Source organism: Trematomus bernacchii, unplaced genomic scaffold, assembly GCF_902827165.1.
Source record: "Trematomus bernacchii unplaced genomic scaffold, fTreBer1.1, whole genome shotgun sequence".
Taxonomy (NCBI): Eukaryota; Metazoa; Chordata; class Actinopteri; order Perciformes; family Nototheniidae; genus Trematomus; species Trematomus bernacchii.
Window position 1 is genome coordinate 292,086 of NW_022987688.1, and position 16,003 is coordinate 308,088.

Consider the following 16,003-nt stretch of genomic DNA (forward strand, 5'->3'; position numbering starts at 1 on the left):
GTTTACAGGCAGAAACAGGGTTTTAATGTGTGCACGATTTCTGTTGTGTTTGGGTCAAATCTGACCGGTTTACTACTTTCATCAAATCATAGATATTGTGTTAAGAACAATAGTAACCCAAATTAAATGTGTCTGTGACTCAGATGTGCAAATATTAGCCATAAAGGGTAAGCCGAATCAGAGGGTGGGTCATAAAATATCTTAAATGTTAAAAAAATATAAGGTCAAATGATGCTCCTTACACTTAATAAATAATAATAAACCGTTTTTCTAATGGAAATCAGCAGCAACCCAAATAATAAGGAATTTGAAACAGGTTTGTGTGCACGCTTGTTGCTGAATATCTGGATTGGATCCATAACGAGCATATGTGTGTGTGTGTGTGTGTGTGTGTGTGTGTGTGTGTGTGTGTGTGTGTGTGTGTGTCCTCAGAGTGAGCGCACACACACACGTCAGCGCGAGGAGGGCTCTGAATGTGACAGTCCAGACAGCCGCGGCAGAGAGAGCACGCGGAAAGGTGAGGAGCGCAGCGGGGGGGGGAGGGCAACACAATGCCAGAAGAGCCAGCTCACCTGCAGACGTGACACGGAGAAACGAAGAAGAAGTAAAAAGAAAAGACAAAGAAAAAGGAGGAAAAAGACGCGAAAAAGCCAAATTACGCGCAGCGGGGAAGGAGCGGTAGAGGAGCGTTGGAGGAGCGCAGAGAAGCGGCGGCGCGTTGAGGAACCTGGGGAACCATGACCGTGGTTCCCGGGGAGAACCTTGATGAGACTGTGGCTCTGGACCCGCAGCAGAGCACGAGGAACCAGGACTGCTGCTGCGAGCGCGTACTCATCAACATCTCGGGGCTGCGCTTCGAGACGCAGCTCCAGACGCTCGCGCGGTTTCCACAAACGCTACTGGGGAACCCGAAGAAAAGGATGCGTTTTTTCGATCCTTTACGCAACGAGTACTTCTTCGACCGCAACAGACCGAGTTTTGACGCGATTCTTTACTACTATCAGTCCGGGGGGAGGCTGCGGAGACCCGTTAATGTTCCCGTGGACATCTTCATGGAGGAGATCAAGTTCTACGAGTTAGGAGAAGAAGTGGTGGAGAACTTCAAGGAGGACGAGGGCTTCATAAAAGAGGAGGAGCGCCCCCTGCCGGAGAACGACTTCCAGCGCCAGGTCTTTGTCACTCATTACGAAAACTAAACCCATTGTGACCTGCTGGTGTTCAGGTGTATATCAGTATGTAGTGTCTCTACTTTAAAGAGTCCTCTCCTGCTGATGTTCAGGTGTATATCAGTATGTAGTGTCTCTACTTTAAAGAGTCCTCTCCTGCTGGTGTTCAGGTGTATATCAGTGTGTAGTGTCTCTACTTTAAAGAGTCCTCTCCTGCTGGTGTTCAGGTGTATATCAGTGTGTAGTGTCTCTACTTTAAAGAGTCCTCTCCTGCTGATGTTCAGGTGTATATCAGTGTGTAGTGTCTCTACTTTAAAGAGTCCTCTCCTGCTGGTGTTCAGGTGTATATCAGTGTGTAGTGTCTCTACTTTAAAGAGTCCTCTCCTGCTGGTGTTCAGGTGCATATCAGTGTGTAGTGTCTCTACTTTAAAGAGTCCTCTCCTGCTGGTGTTCAGGTGTATATCAGTATGTAGTGTCTCTACTTTAAAGAGTCCTCTCCTGCTGGTGTTCAGGTGTATATCAGTGTGTAGTGTCTCTACTTTAAAGAGTGCTCTCCTGCTGGTGTTCAGGTGTATATCAGTATGTAGTGTCTCTACTTTAAAGAGTCCTCTCCTGCTGATGTTCAGGTGTATTTCAGTATGTTGTGTCTCTACTTTAAAGAGTCCTCTCCTGCTGATGTTCAGGTGTATATCAGTATTTAGTGTCTCTACTTTAAAGAGTTCTCTCCTGCTGATGTTCAGGTGGATATCAGTATGTAGTGTCTCTACTTTAAAGAGTCCTCTCCTGCTGATGTTCAGGTGTATTTCAGTATGTAGTGTCTCTACTTTAAAGAGTCCTCTCCTGCTGATGTTCAGGTGTATATCAGTATGTAGTGTCTCTACTTTAAAGAGTCCTCTCCTGCTGATGTTCAGGTGTATATCAGTATGTAGTGTCTCTACTTTAAAGAGTCCTCTCCTGTGAGGTTCAGGTGTATATCAGTATGTAGTGTCTCTACTTTAAAGAGTCCTCTCCTGCTGATGTTCAGGTGTATATCAGTATGTAGTGTCTCTACTTTAAAGAGTCCTCTCCTGCTGATGTTCAGGTGTATATCAGTATGTAGTGTCTCTACTTTAAAGAGTCCTCTCCTGCTGATGTTCAGGTGTATATCAGTATGTAGTGTCTCTACTTTAAAGAGTCCTCTCCTGCTGATGTTCAGGTGTATATCAGTGCGTAGTGTCTCTACTTTAAAGAGTCCTCTCCTGCTGATGTTCAGGTGTATATCAGTATGTAGTGTCTCTACTTTAAAGAGTCCTCTCCTGCTGATGTTCAGGTGTATATCAGTATGTAGTGTCTCTACTTTAAAGAGTCCTCTCCTGCTGATGTTCAGGTGTGTATCAGTATGTAGTGTCTCTACTTTAAAGAGTCCTCTCCTGCTGATGTTCAGGTGTATATCAGTATGTAGTGTCTCTACTTTAAAGAGTCCTCTCCTGCTGATGTTCAGGTGTATATCAGTGTGTAGTGTCTCTACTTTAAAGAGTCCTCTCCTGCTGGTGTTCAGGTGTATATCAGTATGTAGTGTCTCTACTTTAAAGAGTCCTCTCCTGCTGATGTTCAGGTGCATATCAGTGTGTAGTGTCTCTACTTTAAAGAGTCCTCTCCTGCTGGTGTTCAGGTGTATATCAGTATGCAGTGTCTCTACTTTAAAGAGTCCTCTCCTGTGAGGTTCAGGTGTATATCAGTATGTAGTGTCTCTACTTTAAAGAGTCCTCTCCTGCTGGTGTTCAGGTGTATATCAGTGTGTAGTGTCTCTACTTTAAAGAGTCCTCTCCTGCTGGTGTTCAGGTGTATATCAGTGTGTAGTGTCTCTACTTTAAAGAGTCCTCTCCTGCTGATGTTCAGGTGTATATCAGTGTGTAGTGTCTCTACTTTAAAGAGTCCTCTCCTGCTGGTGTTCAGGTGTATATCAGTGTGTAGTGTCTCTACTTTAAAGAGTCCTCTCCTGCTGGTGTTCAGGTGCATATCAGTGTGTAGTGTCTCTACTTTAAAGAGTCCTCTCCTGCTGGTGTTCAGGTGTATATCAGTATGTAGTGTCTCTACTTTAAAGAGTCCTCTCCTGCTGGTGTTCAGGTGTATATCAGTGTGTAGTGTCTCTACTTTAAAGAGTGCTCTCCTGCTGGTGTTCAGGTGTATATCAGTATGTAGTGTCTCTACTTTAAAGAGTGCTCTCCTGCTGGTGTTCAGGTGTATATCAGTATGTAGTGTCTCTACTTTAAAGAGTCCTCTCCTGCTGATGTTCAGGTGTATATCAGTGCGTAGTGTCTCTACTTTAAAGAGTCCTCTCCTGCTGATGTTCAGGTGTATATCAGTATGTAGTGTCTCTACTTTAAAGAGTCCTCTCCTGCTGATGTTCAGGTGTATATCAGTATGTAGTGTCTCTACTTTAAAGAGTCCTCTCCTGCTGATGTTCAGGTGTATATCAGTATGCAGTGTCTCTACTTTAAAGAGTCCTCTCCTGCTGATGTTCAGGTGTATATCAGTATGTAGTGTCTCTACTTTAAAGAGTCCTCTCCTGCTGATGTTCAGGTGTATATCAGTATGTAGTGTCTCTACTTTAAAGAGTCCTCTCCTGCTGATGTTCAGGTGTATATCAGTATGTAGTGTCTCTACTTTAAAGAGTCCTCTCCTGCTGATGTTCAGGTGTATATCAGTATGCAGTGTCTCTACTTTAAAGAGTCCTCTCCTGCTGATGTTCAGGTGTATATCAGTATGTAGTGTCTCTACTTTAAAGAGTCCTCTCCTGCTGATGTTCAGGTGTATATCAGTGTGTAGTGTCTCTACTTTAAAGAGTCCTCTCCTGCTGGTGTTCAGGTGTATATCAGTGTGTAGTGTCTCTACTTTAAAGAGTCCTCTCCTGCTGGTGTTCAGGTGCATATCAGTGTGTAGTGTCTCTACTTTAAAGAGTCCTCTCCTGCTGGTGTTCAGGTGTATATCAGTATGTAGTGTCTCTACTTTAAAGAGTCCTCTCCTGCTGGTGTTCAGGTGTATATCAGTGTGTAGTGTCTCTACTTTAAAGAGTGCTCTCCTGCTGGTGTTCAGGTGTATATCAGTATGTAGTGTCTCTACTTTAAAGAGTGCTCTCCTGCTGGTGTTCAGGTGTATATCAGTATGTAGTGTCTCTACTTTAAAGAGTCCTCTCCTGCTGATGTTCAGGTGTATATCAGTGCGTAGTGTCTCTACTTTAAAGAGTCCTCTCCTGCTGATGTTCAGGTGTATATCAGTATGTAGTGTCTCTACTTTAAAGAGTCCTCTCCTGCTGATGTTCAGGTGTATATCAGTATGTAGTGTCTCTACTTTAAAGAGTCCTCTCCTGCTGATGTTCAGGTGTATATCAGTATGCAGTGTCTCTACTTTAAAGAGTCCTCTCCTGCTGATGTTCAGGTGTATATCAGTATGTAGTGTCTCTACTTTAAAGAGTCCTCTCCTGCTGATGTTCAGGTGTATATCAGTATGTAGTGTCTCTACTTTAAAGAGTCCTCTCCTGCTGATGTTCAGGTGTATATCAGTATGCAGTGTCTCTACTTTAAAGAGTCCTCTCCTGCTGATGTTCAGGTGTATATCAGTATGTAGTGTCTCTACTTTAAAGAGTCCTCTCCTGCTGATGTTCAGGTGTATTTCAGTATGTTGTGTCTCTACTTTAAAGAGTCCTCTCCTGCTGATGTTCAGGTGTATATCAGTATTTAGTGTCTCTACTTTAAAGAGTTCTCTCCTGCTGATGTTCAGGTGGATATCAGTATGTAGTGTCTCTACTTTAAAGAGTCCTCTCCTGCTGATGTTCAGGTGTATTTCAGTATGTAGTGTCTCTACTTTAAAGAGTCCTCTCCTGCTGATGTTCAGGTGTATATCAGTATGTAGTGTCTCTACTTTAAAGAGTCCTCTCCTGCTGATGTTCAGGTGTATATCAGTATGTAGTGTCTCTACTTTAAAGAGTCCTCTCCTGTGAGGTTCAGGTGTATATCAGTATGTAGTGTCTCTACTTTAAAGAGTCCTCTCCTGCTGATGTTCAGGTGTATATCAGTATGTAGTGTCTCTACTTTAAAGAGTCCTCTCCTGCTGATGTTCAGGTGTATATCAGTATGTAGTGTCTCTACTTTAAAGAGTCCTCTCCTGCTGATGTTCAGGTGTATATCAGTATGTAGTGTCTCTACTTTAAAGAGTCCTCTCCTGCTGATGTTCAGGTGTATATCAGTGCGTAGTGTCTCTACTTTAAAGAGTCCTCTCCTGCTGATGTTCAGGTGTATATCAGTATGTAGTGTCTCTACTTTAAAGAGTCCTCTCCTGCTGATGTTCAGGTGTATATCAGTATGTAGTGTCTCTACTTTAAAGAGTCCTCTCCTGCTGATGTTCAGGTGTATATCAGTATGTAGTGTCTCTAATTTAAAGAGTCCTCTCCTGCTGATGTTCAGGTGTATATCAGTATGTAGTGTCTCTACTTTAAAGAGTCCTCTCCTGCTGATGTTCAGGTGTATATCAGTATGTAGTGTCTCTACTTTAAAGAGTCCTCTCCTGCTGATGTTCAGGTGTATATCAGTATGTAGTGTCTCTACTTTAAAGAGTCCTCTTCTGCTGATGTTCAGGTGTATATCAGTACGTAGTGTCTCTACTTTAAAGAGTCCTCTTCTGCTGATGTTCAGGTGTATATCAGTACGTAGTGTCTCTACTTGAAAGAGTCCTCTCCTGCTGATGTTCAGGTGTATATCAGTATGTAGTGTCTCTACTTTAAAGAGTCCTCTCCTGCTGATGTTCAGGTGTATATCAGTATGTAGTGTCTCTACTTTAAAGAGTCCTCTCCTGTGAGGTTCAGGTGTATATCAGTATGTAGTGTCTCTACTTTAAAGAGTCCTCTCCTGTGAGGTTCAGGTGTATATCAGTATGTAGTGTCTCTACTTTAAAGAGTCCTCTCCTGCTGATGTTCAGGTGTATATCAGTATGTAGTGTCTCTACTTTAAAGAGTCCTCTCCTGCTGGTGTTCAGGTGGATATCAGTATGTAATGTCTCTACTTTAAAGAGTCCTCTCCTGCTGATGTTCAGGTGTATTTCAGTATGTAGTGTCTCTACTTTAAAGAGTCCTCTCCTGCTGATGTTCAGGTGTATATCAGTATGTAGTGTCTCTACTTTAAAGAGTCCTCTCCTGCTGGTGTTCAGGTGTATATCAGTATGCAGTGTCTCTACTTTAAAGAGTCCTCTCCTGTGAGGTTCAGGTGTATATCAGTATGTAGTGTCTCTACTTTAAAGAGTCCTCTCCTGTGAGGTTCAGGTGTATATCAGTATGTAGTGTCTCTACTTTAAAGAGTCCTCTCCTGCTGATGTTCAGGTGTATATCAGTATGTAGTGTCTCTACTTTAAAGAGTCCTCTCCTGCTGATGTTCAGGTGTATATCAGTATGTAGTGTCTCTAATTTAAAGAGTCCTCTCCTGCTGATGTTCAGGTGTATATCAGTATGTAGTGTCTCTACTTTAAAGAGTCCTCTCCTGCTGATATTCAGGTGTATATCAGTATGTAGTGTCTCTACTTTAAAGAGTCCTCTCCTGCTGGTGTTCAGGTGTATATCAGTATGTAGTGTCTCTACTTTAAAGAGTCCTCTCCTGCTGATGTTCAGGTGTATATCAGTATGTAGTGTCTCTACTTTAAAGAGTCCTCTCTTGTGAGGTTCAGGTGTATATCAGTATGTAGTGTCTCTACTTTAAAGAGTCCTCTCCTGCTGATGTTCAGGTGTATATCAGTATGTAGTGTCTCTACTTTAAAGAGTCCTCTCCTGCTGATGTTCAGGTGTATATCAGTATGTAGTGTCTCTACTTTAAAGAGTCCTCTCCTGCTGATGTTCAGGTGTATATCAGTATGTAGTGTCTCTACTTGAAAGAGTCCTCTCCTGCTGATGTTCAGGTGTATATCAGTATGTAGTGTCTCTACTTTAAAGAGTGCTCTCCTGCTGATGTTCAGGTGTATATCAGTATGTAGTGTCTCTACTTGAAAGAGTCCTCTCCTGCTGATGTTCAGGTGTATATCAGTATGTAGTGTCTCTACTTTAAAGAGTGCTCTCCTGCTGATGTTCAGGTGTATATCAGTATGTAGTGTCTCTACTTTAAAGAGTCCTCTCCTGCTGATGTTCAGGAGTATATCAGTATATAGTGTCTCTACTTTAAAGAGTCCTCTCCTGCTGATGTTCAGGTGTATATCAGTATTTAGTGTCTCTACTTTAAAGAGTCCTCTCCTGCTGATGTTCAGGTGTATATCAGTATGTAGTGTCTCTACTTGAAAGAGTCCTCTCCTGCTGATGTTCAGGTGTATATCAGTATGTAGTGTCTCTACTTTAAAGAGTGCTCTCCTGCTGATGTTCAGGTGTATATCAGTATGTAGTGTCTCTACTTTAAAGAGTCCTCTCCTGCTGATGTTCAGGAGTATATCAGTATATAGTGTCTCTACTTTAAAGAGTCCTCTCCTGCTGATGTTCAGGTGTATATCAGTATTTAGTGTCTCTACTTTAAAGAGTCCTCTCCTGCTGATGTTCAGGTGTATATCAGTATGTAGTGTCTCTACTTTAAAGAGTCCTCTCCTGCTGATGTTCAGGTGTATATCAGTATGTAGTGTCTCTACTTTAAAGAGTCCTCTCCTGCTGATGTTCAGGTGTATATCAGTATGTAGTGTCTCTTCTTTAAAGAGTCCTCTCCTGCTGATGTTCAGGTGTATATCAGTATGTAGTGTCTCTACTTTAAAGAGTCCTCTCCTGCTGATGTTCAGGAGTATATCAGTATATAGTGTCTCTACTTTAAAGAGTCCTCTCCTGCTGATGTTCAGGTGTATATCAGTATTTAGTGTCTCTACTTTAAAGAGTCCTCTCCTGCTGATGTTCAGGTGTATATCAGTATGTAGTGTCTCTACTTTAAAGAGTCCTCTCCTGCTGATGTTCAGGTGTATATCAGTATGTAGTGTCTCTACTTTAAAGAGTCCTCTCCTGCTGATGTTCAGGTGTATATCAGTATGTAGTGTCTCTTCTTTAAAGAGTCCTCTTCTGCTGATGTTCAGGTGTATATCAGTATGTACTTTTTTAGTGAATCAAAGCTAAGTATATATGAATATGAATGAACGGGTACTTTTATGATGTTTAGGGGCATTTTTAGCTCATTTCTATCTCCTTATTACCTCCTGGTTTCAGTGAAACTCACCTTTCTTTCTTCCCCAGGTGTGGCTCCTGTTCGAGTACCCGGAGAGCTCGGGTCCGGCGCGAGGCATCGCCATCGTCTCCGTGCTCGTCATCCTCATCTCCATCGTCATCTTCTGCCTGGAGACGCTGCCCGAGTTTCGTGAGGATTCTCAGCAGCTGTTCCAGCAGGTAGAGAGGGCAAAACACATCCTTTACTCAAGTAGAAGTACAGATACTCGTGTTTAAAAATACTCTGGTGAAAGTAGAAGTACTGACTAAACTTCTTGACTCAAGTGAAAGTAAAGAGGCTTTGAAGTGTACTTCAGTAAAAAGTACCCATAACTAGCAGCTGTTTTAAAGAGTACCTGACCTCCCTTTATATTAATAGAACAATAATGTCATTGTTAGCTAATGAATGTTTCCATGCTGAACAACGGCAACATGACAACGTTTTCATTGGTCCCTCTTCTTTAGAGAAGACCAGGAAATGATGGATACACGGATCGTGTTCAAATCAATAGGCACGCAATGACTCTAAATAATAATGATCACGCCACCAAACACACATTCAAACTAAAGGAACCAGCCTGTTTGGGAAATGTGAGAAGTAGAAAGTACAGGTATTTGGGTTCAACATGTAAGAAGTAGAAAGTACAGGTGTTTGTGTTCAACATGTGAGAAGTAGAAAGTACAGGTATTTGTGTTCAACATGTAAGAAGTAGAAAGTACAGGTATTTGTGTTCAACATGTAAGAAGTAGAAAGTACAGGTATTTGTGATCAACATGTAAGAAGTAGAAAGTACAGGTATTTGTGATCAACATGTAAGAAGTAGAAAGTACAGGTATTTGTGTTCAACATGTAAGAAGTAGAAAGTACAGGTATTTGAGTTCAACATGTAAGAAGTAGAAAGTACAGGTATTTGAGTTCAACATGTAAGAAGTAGATAGTACAGGTATTTGTGTTCAACATGTAAGAAGTAGAAAGTAAAAAGTGTTTAGAAAAATAAGTAGTGGAGTAAAGTACTGATACCAGAGACATGTACTTAGATCGACAGATGAGTACTTTATTGATCCCAATTTGGGAAATGTTTGCGTTGCAGCAGCATAAAAACATAAATAAATTAAGATACTGGAAATAAACAGTCCAAAATATTTCTGAAATAGAAATAAATAGAGTGGCGAAGTCCCTCCCACTTACTTCCGGGGTATGGGACCTTATTCCGGAAAAGTTATGTATTGAAGTCAATGGAGAGAGAAAACTTATCTCTCGATCCCGTTTGAATTGTGCCATGAATTACACATATGATGTTTGTCAATCTTAAAAAATAATTTCCATGTCAAAAAAGTCACAGTTTGTCGTAAAACTGTTGAAATATAAGACTATGAAAAATACGTAACTAGAAAGACTACAAATCCCAGAGTCGCGTAAGTGATGTCACAATTGTTTACCTCCACCATTCAGATACCTAAGATCAGCGCCATATAGATATAATCTATCTATATGGCGCTGGCTAAGATAAGATAACTTTAACAAGATGCCTGTGTGCTTAGTACCAGGTTGTTATCATACCAGCAATGGGTCTTGCTCGTTCTTTTGCTTCCCGTCTGATGAAACGACCAGGAGTGGCTTGATCAAGTTAGCTACCTAGCTAGTAGCTAGCACGTTAGTTAGCATTACAGCCTTGTCATTTTTATTAGCCTTAACATGAAGTAACATTAAGTAACCCAAAATGTTAAACAGTAAGAGTAGTAGTCATATTTCGTGAACCCTTTGAATAGTACTGTCACCGGTGTGATCATTCTATAATACACCATTTAATTCCGGGGGAGAAATGCTAACGCTAACGTTAGCATCGGCGATCTTTTCTACTTCATGCTATCTGCACAAATGGTTGACATTAAACATTAAAACGACCAGGCAGTTCAGAGAGAATCAAAGGAAGGCAGGCTTTGCATGACATTCTTCAGGACGTGTTTCATTGTGGTGATAGTGAGGGTAGTCAATCGTTTGTTGACAAGACAGTAGTGACGGCCATCTTGGTGACGTGTGTGGTTGACCAGAGATGTAGTTCATTGAGCCTTTCACACAAACAAATGTGTTACTTCACAGTTTTACGACACATTTTAATTTTTTTGACTTGCAAAATTATCTTTTAAATTCACAAACATCATATGTGTAATTCGTGGCACAATTCAAACGGGATCGAAAGATAATCTTTCTCTCTCCATTGACTTCAATACATAACTTTTCCGAAATAAGGTCCCATGGGGCTCAACCGGAAGGGGAGGGACTTCGCCACTCTATAGCATTAAACAGTTTAAAACATTTATATACATGTGGAACAAATATTTTTAAAAAAGCTGTTGATGAAAAACATCAATATATCCCAGATCTCAGATATATCCAGAGCCTGTCTCTGATTGGCTGAAACACCAAACAGATCATTGCAGCATTACCCATAATCCCCTCTGTTTCAGCCCTGTTTCCAAAGTGCTGATTCTCTGTCTGTTACTTCAGATGAAAATAAGGAGCCCCTCCCCACGCCCCTCTGAGAGAGATTTGGTTAAAAAGAACTCAATGGTGCTCTAGGAGGAGATTCAGGTGATAAGGGGGGGGGGGGGGGGGGGGGTACCTTGGTTGCTGATTGGCTAATGGTTACACAAGACAAAACATCGTTATGACATCATCAAGTGGCCAAAATCTGATCAGCTCATTTTCAGACAGGTTTTTATAGAAATGGATCAAAAAGAGAGAAAATCTTTGTTCCTGAAACTTTCAGAGTCTCTTTCCACAGAGGGGACACATGTTGATGAAGAAGAGACATGAAGAAGAGGGGACACATGTTGATGAAGAAGAGACATGAAGAAGAGGGGACACATGTTGATGAAGAAGAGACATGAAGAAGAGGGGACACATGTTGATGAAGAAGAGACATGAAGAAGAGGGGACACATGTTGATGAAGAAGAGACATGAAGAAGAGGGGACACATGTTGATGAAGAAGAGACATGAAGAAGAGGGGACACATGTTGATGAAGAAGAGACATGAAGAAGAGGGGACACATGTTGATGAAGAAGAGACATGAAGAAGAGGGGACACATGTTGATGTAGAAGAGACATGAAGAAGAGGGGACACATGTTGATGAAGAAGAGACATGAAGAAGAGGGGACACATGGTGATGTAGAAGAGACATGAAGAAGAGGGGACACATGTTGATGAAGAAGAGACATGAAGAAGAGGGGACACATGTTGATGAAGAAGAGACATGAAGAAGAGGGGACACATGTTGATGAAGAAGAGACATGAAGAAGAGGGGACACATGTTGATGTAGAAGAGACATGAAGAAGAGGGGACACATGTTGATGAAGAAGAGGGGACACATGTTGATGAAGAAGAGACATGAAGAAGAGGGGACACATGTTGATGAAGAAGAGACATGAAGAAGAGGGGACACATGTTGATGTAGAAGAGACATGAAGAAGAGGGGACACATGTTGATGTAGAAGAGACATGAAGAAGAGGGGACACATGTTGATGTAGAAGAGACATGAAGAAGAGGGGACACATGTTGATGTAGAAGAGACATGAAGAAGAGGGGACACATGTTGATGAAGAAGAGACATGAAGAAGAGGGGACACATGTTGATGAAGAAGAGACATGAAGAAGAGGGGACACATGGTGATGTAGAAGAGACATGAAGAAGAGGGGACACATGTTGATGAAGAAGAGACATGAAGACGAGGGGACACATGGTGATGTAGAAGAGACATGAAGAAGAGGGGACACATGTTGATGTAGAAGAGACATGAAGAAGAGGGGACACATGTTGATGAAGAAGAGACATGAAGAAGAGGGGACACATGTTGATGTAGAAGAGACATGAAGAAGAGGGGACACATGTTGATGTAGAAGAGACATGAAGAAGAGTGGACACATGTTGATGAAGAAGAGACATGAAGAAGAGGGGACACATGTTGATGTAGAAGAGACATGAAGAAGAGGGGACACATGTTGATGTAGAAGAGACGTGAAGAAGAGGGGACACATGTTGATGTAGAAGAGGGGACACATGTTGATGAAGAAGAGACATGAAGAAGAGGGGACACATGTTGATGTAGAAGAGGGGACACATGTTGATGAAGAAGAGACATGAAGAAGAGGGGACACATGGTGATGTAGAAGAGACATGAAGAAGAGGGGACACATGTTGATGTAGAAGAGACATGAAGAAGAGGGGACACATGGTGATGTAGAAGAGACATGAAGAAGAGGGGACACATGTTGATGAAGAAGAGACATGAAGAAGAGGGGACACATGGTGATGTAGAAGAGACATGAAGAAGAGGGGACACATGTTGATGTAGAAGAGACATGAAGAAGAGGGGACACATGTTGATGTAGAAGAGACATGAAGAAGAGGGGACACATGTTGATGAAGAAGAGACATGAAGAAGAGGGGACACATGTTGATGTAGAAGAGACATGAAGAAGAGGGGACACATGTTGATGAAGAAGAGACATGAAGAAGAGCGGACACATGTTGATGAAGAAGAGACATGAAGAAGAGGGGACACATGTTGATGTAGAAGAGACATGAAGAAGAGGGGACACATGTTGATGTAGAAGAGACATGAAGAAGAGGGGACACATGTTGATGTAGAAGAGACATGAAGAAGAGCGGACACATGTTGATGAAGAAGAGACATGAAGAAGAGGGGACACATGTTGATGAAGAAGAGACATGAAGAAGAGGGGACACATGTTGATGTAGAAGAGACATGAGAAGAGGGACAATGTGCTGAAGAAGACATGAAGGGGACACATGTTGCTGAAGAAGAGACATGAAGAAGAGGGGACACATGTTGATGTAGAAGAGACATGAAGAAGAGGGGACACATGTTGATGTAGAAGAGACATGAAGAAGAGGGGACACATGTTGATGTAGAAGAGACATGAAGAAGAGGGGACACATGTTGATGTAGAAGAGACATGAAGAAGAGGGGACACATGTTGATGTAGAAGAGACATGAAGAAGAGGGGACACATGTTGATGTAGAAGAGACATGAAGAAGAGGGGACACATGTTGATGTAGAAGAGACATGAAGAAGAGCGGACACATGTTGATGTAGAAGAGACATGAAGAAGAGGGGACACATGTTGATGTAGAAGAGACATGAAGAAGAGGGGACACATGTTGATGTAGAAGAGACATGAAGAAGAGGGGACACATGTTGATGTAGAAGAGACATGAAGAAGAGGGGACACATGTTGATGTAGAAGAGACGTGAGGAAGAGGGTTTTACAGAATAGGTGACCTTTAAATCCAGTAACGAAGTATCTTCTCTCCTCCACTTCCCCCCCCCTCTGCCCTCAGGTGAACGGCACCTCGACTCGAGTGAAGAAGCCGAACCCCTTCACCGACCCGTTCTTCATCGTGGAAACGCTCTGCATCATCTGGTTCTCCTTCGAGCTGCTGGTTCGATCCCTGGCGTGCCCGAGCAAAGCGGCGTTCTTCAGGAACATCATGAACACCATCGACATCGTGGCCATCATCCCTTACTTCATCACGCTGGGTCTGGTGCTGGCGGAGCACCAGGGGACCGGGCAGCAGGCCATGAGCCTCGCCATCCTGAGGGTCATCCGCCTGGTCAGGGTCTTCAGGATCTTCAAGCTGTCCCGACACTCCAAGGGGCTGCAGATCCTCGGGAAGACCCTGCAGGTGGAGTACTACACACCTAGGATATGATACGACATGACTACTTTTGTGAGGGGAGTTAGAGCAGTGATTCTTAACCAGTGTGCCGAGAGGATTGTCCAATTTCTTAACTTAGTGTGTCCAAAAGATATGAGTTAGTCGCTGTTGACCCTCTGTGTCTGGATAAGTAATGAAATACTCTTCCAGGCCAGTGGGGGCAGTAGGGAGGGCGTGAATGACCTTGTTCATTAAAGACTGTAGAGGTTGTGGGGACTAAACGAACAGCGATGGAACCGGATCCCGCACAAAACCCTAAGTCAGATGTAGAGCCTGGTTTTAGTGTTGGTGGAAAAGAAGAGGGACGGGGAGCTCGAGGAAATACAGAGAAAGTTATCCTTTTTTTAAATGTACTTTCCAAACTAAACACCCTCAAATGATCAAAAACCCTTCAAAGGTGTCTGAGATCTCAAAGAGAAAGCAGCTGAACTCAGAGCCAGATTGAGAGACTAGTCATTACATATCAATACGTTGTGTTAGACTACAATCAGTGGGTTGGTGGTGGGCCGCTCAAAACAGGTCAAAAACATTGAACTGGACAACACCCTCAGAGAGTCAAATAACTATCAGTGTATTAGCATTAGCAGATGTCTAAGGTATTGGGCAATGTTACACAACAACAACAACAACAACTGTTGATCACAACAAGCATTAGGAGCATGTCAGTGACCCTGAGATACCAGGTTTGTAAAAAGAGGGATACAGGGGATAAAAATGCACTTCATCCCCTGTACCCCCCCCTCAATGACTGTTTACGTCGGTGTGTCCGTCACTGTTCACTGTCACCTGTTGGACTTTGTGATCTGAACACTTGTTTCTTCCTCCAGGCCAGCATGAGGGAGCTGGGCCTTCTCATCTTCTTCCTCTTCATCGGAGTCATCCTCTTCTCCAGCGCTGTGTATTTCGCAGAAACAGACGACCCAGATTCAGGTTTCTCCAGCATCCCGGACGCCTTCTGGTGGGCCGTGGTCTCCATGACGACGGTGGGATACGGAGACATGTGTCCGGTGACCATCGGAGGAAAGATCGTGGGCTCGCTGTGCGCCATCGCCGGGGTTTTAACCATCGCTCTGCCCGTTCCTGTCATCGTGTCCAACTTCAACTACTTCTACCACCGGGAGACGGACCACGAGGAGCACTTCCAGTACAAACACGTGACCTGTGGACAGCAGTTTGACAACAAGGACGAGTTCCTGGAGAGCAGCGAGGAGGACGAGGAGTCTCTGAAACACACCAACTGCAGCCCGAGGAAGGCCTACACGGGGAAGCTCACCGACGTCTGAGGGGGGGGGACGTCGGGGTCTTTGGAGATAGAGTTACGCAGCAACAAGGATTGAGGTTTAGCACCAAGACAAGGATTCATTTAGGAGTTAGGGTCCTCATGTACCCAACAAACTGTTCTTCCATTACAAACTGTGGGCGGGAGAAAGGGATCCCAGTTTGCACCGAGACAAGGATTCATTTAGGGGTTAGGGTCCTCATGTATACCCCAACAACTGTTCTTCCTTTACACAAGGCCTGAGTGGAGAAAGGGGAACGTTTAGGAGGATTTAAATCCATGTTTACCCAAAAACCTGATATCCATCACACTGTGGGAGAGAGAGAGAGAGATGGGTTCATTTAGGGGTTAGGGTCCTCAGTTAGATCCAAAAACTGTTCTTTAGGGTGGATTATAATCAGAGGGGGAGGAAGTACTCAGATCTTGAGTCAAAGTAGAAGTACTCAGATCTTGTACTTGAGTCAAAGTAGAAGTACTCAGATCTTGTACTTGAGTCAAAGTAGAAGTACTCAGATCTTGTACTTGAGTCAAAGTAGAAGTACTCAGATCTTGTACTTGAGTCAAAGTAGAAGTACTCAGATCTTGTACTTGAGTCAAAGTAGAAGTACTCAGATCTTGTACTTG

The 16,003-nt window shown here is 42.9% G+C and overlaps 1 protein-coding gene across 1 annotated transcript; it reads left to right on the forward strand.

Annotated features, from left to right (window-relative positions):
• The first annotated feature begins 474 nt into the window (after positions 1–474).
• Positions 475–15,782, forward strand: LOC117488266 (potassium voltage-gated channel subfamily A member 3-like). Its single transcript, XM_034137070.1, has 4 exons — positions 475–1,169; positions 8,383–8,532; positions 13,723–14,067; positions 14,928–15,782. The coding sequence occupies exons 1-4, from the start codon at positions 738–740 to the stop codon at positions 15,381–15,383; spliced, it is 1,383 nt and encodes a 460-aa protein (XP_033992961.1). The 5' UTR covers positions 475–737; the 3' UTR covers positions 15,384–15,782.
• Positions 15,783–16,003: the final 221 nt, after the last annotated feature.

What these genes read in the sequence shown, in the direction of transcription:
- LOC117488266 (XM_034137070.1), top strand. Translation starts at nt 738, where the DNA reads ATGACCGTGGTTCCCGGGGAGAACCTTGATGAGACTGTGGCTCTGGAC. An exon ending in AGAACGACTTCCAGCGCCAG is followed by an intron (nt 1,170 to 8,382) that starts GTCTTTGTCACT and finishes TTTCTTCCCCAG; the next exon opens with GTGTGGCTCCTGTTCGAGTA. An exon ending in CTCAGCAGCTGTTCCAGCAG is followed by an intron (nt 8,533 to 13,722) that starts GTAGAGAGGGCA and finishes CTCTGCCCTCAG; the next exon opens with GTGAACGGCACCTCGACTCG.